Source organism: Sciurus carolinensis, chromosome 5, assembly GCF_902686445.1.
Source record: "Sciurus carolinensis chromosome 5, mSciCar1.2, whole genome shotgun sequence".
In the NCBI taxonomy this organism is placed as follows: Eukaryota; Metazoa; Chordata; class Mammalia; order Rodentia; family Sciuridae; genus Sciurus; species Sciurus carolinensis.
The window spans coordinates 141,905,769-141,914,074 of NC_062217.1; the positions used below are offsets into that span (position 1 = coordinate 141,905,769).

General features: G+C 39.5%; 1 protein-coding gene across 1 annotated transcript; it reads left to right on the top strand.

The window, feature by feature from the left end:
- Positions 1-5,249: 5,249 nt before the first annotated feature.
- LOC124985829 (NADH dehydrogenase [ubiquinone] 1 alpha subcomplex subunit 8-like) lies at positions 5,250-5,645 on the top strand. The gene has a single exon (XM_047554448.1). The coding sequence runs from the start codon at positions 5,250-5,252 to the stop codon at positions 5,640-5,642; it is 393 nt and encodes a 130-aa protein (XP_047410404.1). The 3' UTR covers positions 5,643-5,645.
- Positions 5,646-8,306: the final 2,661 nt, after the last annotated feature.

Consider the following 8,306-nt stretch of genomic DNA (forward strand, 5'->3'; position numbering starts at 1 on the left):
ACTAAATCTCTCCTGTCTTGAATTTGAGCAGCTTATTGTTTGAAAACAAAAATGGGAGTTTACATGAGTCCTACTATTGTAATCTTACTGGTTTTTCAATTCGGTTGTCTTCAGTTTTGTGTTTCCTGCCATTCAAGCCATTGCTAAGCCTAGTTTGTCCTTTGTATCTTCTTGGATCCTTCAGAGCTTTCTGGAGACAGACTAATAAGGGTCACTGGCTATCCTAAACTAGCATTGCAGGCTTTATAGAGATTCTTGTGAGCCATTTGGAGACATTAAGAACCCATCTGGCTCTACCCATAACATTCCACAGAGACTGATCTCATTTGGGTCAACAAAAACCTCCAAATTGTTGTGGGTTTTTTCTAAGTGTACATTGAATTACATCATTTCTCCCTTTTTTAACCTCAGTGGATCCCTCTGCTGCACTTGATCCTGCACATTTCTCCTTTCTGACATTAGAATGTTGACTCCCTTGGCTCCCCTCCTACCTCTATTTCTTCCTTCTCATACCTCTTCAATATAGGAGATGCTCAGGGTTCTACTCTTGTCCCACTTTTCTGCTTCTCTTCTTGTTCTACTTGCTTTTCTAGCATGATCTCATCTATCTGTGTATTGCAAAAAGATTTTGTCCAGCCTATGTCTCCCTTCAAGTTTCATTTGGTCTTGTAGTCACCTGCCTCTTGGACATTTCCACAAATAACCATGGAACTTCAAATTACCATGTTCAAAACTGAACTTTTTTTTTCATTTGTATTTCTTCCAACCTTCCCTATTTTATTTAGTTATCCACAACTAGAATCCTGACATTCCAGAGAGCTTTGGAAACAAGCCAGGGCTTTCTTGGCCATTCACCGTATTTTTGTTTTGTTTTGGTTTTGTTTGGTTTGGTACCGGGGATTGAACCCAGAGGCACTTAACCACTGAGCCACATCCCCAGCCCTTTTTATTTTTATTTAGAGACAGGATCTCATCTCACTAAGTTGCTTAGGGCCTCACTAAGTTACTGAGGCTGGCTTTGAACTTAGAATCCTCCTGCCACAGCCTACCAGGTGGCTGGAATTACAGGCATATACCACCATGCCTGGTCCACTCACCATATTATAATTCTTCTGTTTTCTATAAACAGATTTCAAAACTGCCACTGAGGTGACATAATACAATAAGACTTCAGGAGTTCCAGCTCCACAGGATACTTTATATGTTATAACATAGATCTGTTTGAATGCCACGTGTAATATCCATTTAGTGACAGAAGAAGCCCCACCCCTCGGTATCCCAAATTAGAAAAAAAAAAAAAAAAATGTCATTACTATCAATCATCTTGGACATAAAAGAGTCAGGCAGGCTGCCCTACAGCTTACCCAGAGAGGACCTTGTGCAAATAAGACAAAGCTTCCATTTCCTCAAGATACTTTATAGGCAAAAGCAAAAACACCACCACAAACAAAAACATTATGTCTAAAAATAAATTATGAGTGGTACACTCTAGAGTTGTTCAATATACAATCCTCCCTTACGTCAAAGTACTTGACCATACTCAGACCTCTTTCTGTTTCCCCTCCTAAGATTTGGGGAAGGGAAAGAGTCTAGACTCTGTTACCTTTGAGAAAGTGCAACAGTTAAGAAATCTCACCCCCAGCCAGGGCACAGTGGCCCATACCTCTAATCCCAGCAACTCTGGAGGCTGAAGCAGAAGGATGGCAAATTCAAAGCCACTCTGGGCAATTTAGAACCTGTCTCAAAATAAAATGTAAAAGGAATTGGGCATGTAGATTAGTGGTAGAATGCTTGCCTAGCATGGGCAAAGCCCTGGATTAATTACCAGTACCAGAAAGAAATCTCATCATCAGAGAATTAAGAAATAATTACGAGTAATATTTAAACATGAGTTGAAGTTACCTTGAGAACCTTTACTAAAAAGTGCTTTTGAGATGTCAGTCTTGTAGAATTCTAAACCTTACGTGATTTATAAAAATGAATCTACTTATTAATTTGGGGCCTGTTGTCAGGGACCTAGAAGCCAGCTGTATGGCTATCAAGGAACTACGCAGTAGAAATCACCAACTATAAGGAGAGACACCATTTCCAAAAGGTGCTGATTATCTCATTTGTGATATAGAATGTGATTTGTTTTGTCATCCTCTCATCATCCACCTGAGAGTCCTCACAGAAATGTGTAGATGTGGAGAGTATATCTGTGTCTGATTATTTGATAGGAATTGGATTCCAATCCAGTATATCTTGTTTCTAAGTGGTTATACCTTGGTCTTCCTCTTAATGACTGATGACCTTGAAGAAACTAAAAGCCCTCTGGAAGAAGCTTTCAACCAACAACAAATAGAAAATGAAGTATAAATATGAAATTGTGGTAGGATGAAAAATGTCTTCAAAAGCTATGAAGACAAAATTCATGGGAACCTATGACTATTACCATACATGGACAAAAGTGTGATTAAGTTAAGGATGTTGGGCTAGGGAGATTAGGTGAGCCATCACCTGTGTCCTCCTAAGAGACAGGAAGGGGAAATTTCACACAGAAGAGAAGGTGGTTTGACTACAGAGGCAGAAACTAGGGTGATGTAAACACAAGTCCAGGAATGCCAGCAGCCACCAGAAGTGGGAAGAAACAAGGAGTAAACTCTCCCCTTAAGTTTGGCTCACTGACATTGATTTCAGACTTTTGTCCTCTAAAACTGTGAAAGAGTGAATTTCCGTTTTAAGCTATCCAGTTTGTGGCATTTTGTTATAGCAGCCATAGAAAACAAATACACTAATATTTATACTAATATGAATGCCATGGCTCCTTGGAAGTAGGAGAACTCTGAGGCCTTTCTTCCAGCATCTCCCAAAGGTTCACAAAAGGATTGAATCTCACCTGCAGAGACAGCCTACTCATCATCACACCGTTAGCATCCTTCTCTTCCCAGTTCCACTCCTCCACTCTGCTATCCATGGTTCCTGGACTCAGACTCAAAATAAACCAATTGCACTCAAGTGTATATATATATGTGTGTGTGTGTGTGTATAAATTCCCTATGGGTGCCATAACAAAATACCATAAAGATAGCTTAAAATAATAGAAATGTTTTCTTGTACACTCTGGAGACCAAGTCTGAGAACAAGTTATTGGCAGAATTGCCTCACTTTTAGGGCTCTGAAGGAGAACCTGTTTCTCGCTTATGTTCTCACTTCTGGTAACAGCAGTAGTCCTCAGCATCCTTTGGCTCATGAATGCATCATTCTAATCTCTGCCTCCATCTTTACACAGCATTCTTCCTTTGTCTGCCTTCATAGCTGTCCTTTCTTATAGGGGCACTAATGATATTGGATTAAGGACCCACCCTAATTACCTCATCTTAATTTGAGTATATCTGCAAAGACCCCAGAGGTGCTTTACCACTGAGCTACATCCCCAGCCCTTTTCATTTTTAATTTTTAGACAGGGTCTCTGTAAGTTATTTAGGGCCTCAGTAAGTTGCTGAGGCTGGCCTCAAACTTGCTGTCCTCCTGCCTGAGCCTCCCAGTTGCTGGGATTATCCCTGTGCACCACCACACCCAGCTGAAGACCCTATTTCTAAATAAGTTATATTTATAGGTACCTGGGTTTAGGATTTTAACATACAATAGCCCTTCTTATCACAGGGGTATGTTTCAAGACCCACCACATAAAAGTAAAATAAAGTTATTGTGTCCACCTACAACTAAGTATATATAGATGTATATATATGTATGATTAATTCATAAATTAGACACAGCAAGAGATTAATAATAATAAATGATAATACAGTGAAACAAGTGTAACAGTATGCCATAATAAAAGATATATGTGTGTACTCTATCTGTCTGACTGAACTGGAGAAAGAAACTGCAGCTAAGCGGGGACTACTGTGTCTCTTTTGCATGGCGTACAATTCAACCCATAACACTGACTCAGGGTCAAATACACGAGACCCCAGTCTAAGATAACTACCACTATGTAAGCACTTTTTGTTTCCAAACTAAATGTAAATGATTTCATTTTATCTCTAATAATTTTATAAGATAAACATTAGCTTAATTTATTATTTCTTATTTAATTTACAATCAGAGGATTGGATATATTACAGCAAAGTCTGTGTTTACTCCAGGTGGGAAATATAACAAGATGCCAGTCCCACTAGTGGGAATAGTTTTTCAGCAAAAGGGATCAAATACCTAATGCCTTTTTCCTAATCTACAATATTATCATCAGGAGAAAATTAAAGAGGGGTTTTCTAGTGTTGTGATATGTTCTTTTCCATTTAAGATTCTTGCTGATAAATTAAACTAAGTCATGACCTTTCCTCTTTGTTTATTTTCATTGGTTATTCAGAGCCATTCTTCATTTATTCATTGCCTTTCCAAATCTCCAGGGAAGGGGAAGTAGATTCTGTGCACAAAGTCATGTTCAGTTATTCATAGTCCCTTGGGCAGCACAAGTTCCTCACTCCTCTCTGTACCAGACTCTGCTAGGAGCTCTCTGTGAAAGAACGCTCTGTAAAACAAGAATGTATTGTCTCTCTAGGTCTCTAAAGTTGCTGGGAAGTATAGCTGAGCAGGGAAGAGACCAGAGAATGAAACTAACATCTGAGGCATCATGTGTATTATTCTCACACCTCCTCAATGCCACCCCTGCTTATTCTGTTGTATTGTTTACTCCATTCATCACCAAAGTGAAAACCCTTCTTCTGGTTACAATTTTGGAAACACACCGTCATAGTGGCATATGCCTATAATCCCAGCAACTCTAGAGGCTGAGGCAGGATGATTGCAACTTTGAGGCCAGCCTGGACAACTTAGCAAGACCCTGTCCAAAAATAAAATAAAATAAAAAGGACTGGGGATGTTGCTCAGTGGTTGAGAGCCCCTGGGTTCAATCCCCACTACTGAAAACAAATAAACACAACAACAACAACAAATAAATTTGGAAATACTGTGTTTGTGGATTTATCCACGATCTATTCCAAAAACCTGTTTGGGTGGAATTTATGCTTCTGATTATTTTCCTTCATTTTCTAAGAGATACTGCTATTGTATTTTAATCCATTCGAGCAAATAAATGGGTACATAAGTAATATCAGTGGGTATCCATGAGTTGGATGAGAGATCTGAATGATCCAAAATATATCTTCCAACATGTCACACCAGAAAAAAGATAAAGATCTGTCCCTTAGGAATCTTTCTTGAGAGGCTGAGGGCGCCTTTCTGGGGTCGTGGCTGTAGCCGTCATGCCAGGGATAGTGGAGCTGCCCACTCTGGAAGAGCTGAAAGTGGAGGAAATGAAAGTCAGCTCTGCTGTGCTGAAAGCTGCAGCCCATCACTACGGGGCTCAGTGTGATAAGCCCAACAAGGAGTTCATGCTGTGCCACTGGGAAGAGAAGGATCCGAGGCGGTGTTTAGAGGAAGGCAAGATGGTCAGTAAGTATGCTCTGGAATTCTTCAGGCAGATAAAGTGTCACTGTGCGGAGCCTTTTACAGAATATTGGACCTGCATCGATTATTCCGGCCTGCAGTTGTTCCGTTACTGTCACAAACAGCAGGCAAAGTTTGACAATTGTGTGCTGGACAAATTGGGCTGGGTGCGGCCTGACCTGGGAGAACTGCCAAAGTCACCAAAGTGAAAACAGATCGACCTTTACCGGAGAATCCCTGTCACCTGAGAGCAAGACCAGAGCTCAACCCTGAGAAGGAGATCTGAAGCCTGCCAAGCATGGTAGCCTCCTTTTTTTCTGAACCATGTAGAGATGGGTCAATGGCCCATGCTCAGTCACGCACCCAGACAGCTGGTGAAAACTCCATGTGGTTTGCATCGACCGATAGTGTGTTCTTTCCTGGATCACAAACATTAACAAAAAAAACTAATTTATGTGACTTGGCAGTTATTCTATACCATTTCCTGTCCATTAAAAATTTTAAAGGAAAAAAAATCTTTCTTGAGCATATTGGGGGGAAAAAACTTTTAAGTATCCTTTTTAGGACTTTTAAATAATCATAATAAAAGGAGTTTGGCAGTTGGGGGAAGTAGGAAGAAAACAGATTGACAATAATATAGTATATCAGTTCCAATAAGTGAATTTTTTTTTTTTTTTTTTTTTTTTTTTTTTTGCGGGGCTGGGGATCGAACCCAGGGCCTTGTGCAGGCAAGGCAAGCACTCTACCGACTGAGCTATCTCCCCAGCCCCAGTGAATTATTTTTTTTTACATTATTTACTTATTTTTTTAAGGTGATGCTTAGGTTTGAATCCACTACTTCACATATCCTAGGCAAGGGCTCTACCACTGAGCCACAACCCTAGTCGTGAATGAGTTATTTCTTGATGCTTAACACACTACCCTAAACTTAGCAACTTAAAAGAATAATAAACACCTGTTATTTCATACAGGTTCTGTGGGAATGGATTTTAGGAGTAGCCTAGCAGTCTTGTTCTGATTCTGAAGATTCCAGTCTGGGTGTTGATCAAAACTGCAGACACCTGAAGACTTTACCAAGGCCCAGGAATTTACTTCCACAATGGCTAACTCGCATGGCTATGGCAAAAAGCTCTCATTTCTCACTTGTGAACCTTGCCACTGGACCATTTCAATGTCTTCATGACAAAGCAGCTGACTTCTTGGAGCAAGTCATCCAAGAGAGAACATGGGGAAAGCTCTAATGCTTTTTTTTTTTTTTTTTTTTTTTTTTTTTTTTCCAGTGCTTGGGCTTGAACTGAGGGCCTCTCACCTCTAGTAAGCAAGCATTATCCACTAAGTTACACACCCAGCTGTCTAATACCTTTAAAATCTAGTAGTGGAAGTCATCATTCCTGCCAATCCATTTGTTAGAAATCAATCAATCCAGACAAACTCAGTTGTAAGGGAATTAGACCCTATCTTTTGAAGGGAGGAGTATTAAAAAATTGTACCTTAGTGATAGAACCCAGCCTAGCATGGCCCTGGGCTCAATTTCCAGCACTGAAAAAGAGAGAGAGAGAGAGAAGAAAAATTATGGACATAGTTTTAAACCATCAGAGATAAAAGTCAGGTTCAATTACCATTCACTAAGCATCTTTCTTGAGAATTGGGTGGATATTGGAATTCAAACACCAATTATTTTCCTTTCACTAAAGATATAGTTTTCTATAGATAGCTAATTTTAGATACAGAATACTATAGTGTATATGTAGGGCATTTAATAGGTTTAAAGCTAATGGACCTTGAAGGTGAGAAATTGTGGAAAGCTTGAGAAACTGGTTTTCTGCACAGCAGAGGAGAAAGTTTATTTTGTATCTTGTGTGATTGCCCATTCATAAAACTTAGCACAACATGTACTAAGGACTAAATAACAAAGTACAGAAATAGTGACTTATAACCCCCAAAAGCCAGGTTAGTACTTTGTACATAGTAAGAGTCAATAAGTATTTACTGGTGTATTGTAGATTTCAAGTGCTATGTTTCTGGGTGTTTTCTGTTACCAATTTCTTTGAAATAATCCACTCTTTTCTGCAGAATTTAAAGCAGCCATAGGGGTACAAACTGGAGGACCATGGAACAAACTGTGCCAGCAGAATTGTTTGGTTAAAATTGTGTGTGTGTGTGTGTGTGTGTGTGTGTGTGTAATATTTTAATTGATTTTTTAATGCTTTTAGGTGGGGTATACATACAGCATACACTCTCTAGTGCCCCACAGGTCATTCTGCTTCCTATTTATCTAATAACTATTAGCTTTACTGGTCTCTTATGGCACTTGAGTATGAGGTCCACACATCATCTAATTGATTTTCTATTCTTTTTCTTTTCTTTTTTTGGTACAGGGGATTGAACCCAAGGGTGCTTTACCAATGAGCTACATCCCCAACCTCTTTATTTTGAAACAGGAACTTGCTAAATTGCTGTGGCTGACCTTGGACTTGCAACCCTACTACCTCAACTTCCTGAGTCACTGAGATTACAGGAGTGCACCACCATGTCCAGCTCACACATCTAGATTTTAAATCTCAGGATTACAGTATTTAATATTAGTTGAGCCTATTTTTATGCTCCATCCCCAGGGTGAGTTGTTTCCTGTAGATAGACTTCTGGCTTTAGATCAAAAGTACTGTTCTGGTAGCCACCTCCCTTTTTAGTTCAGTTATTAGTCTCCTTTCCCCCCCTCCCTCTTCTTTCCTTTCCTCCTAGTCAGTATTCTTGGTGAATTTTCTTTTTTTCCCTCAATCCGTGCATCCTGAATGATTTATGAAAAGAAAAAATTAAGCCACCAGTGTTACATTTTTCCCTAGTAGCCCAGATTCAAAGCTATTTTTACCAAA

Excerpts from the sequence above, each read along its gene's own strand:
- LOC124985829 (XM_047554448.1), top strand. The coding sequence starts at position 5,250 with ATGCCAGGGATAGTGGAGCTGCCCACTCTGGAAGAGCTGAAAGTGGAG.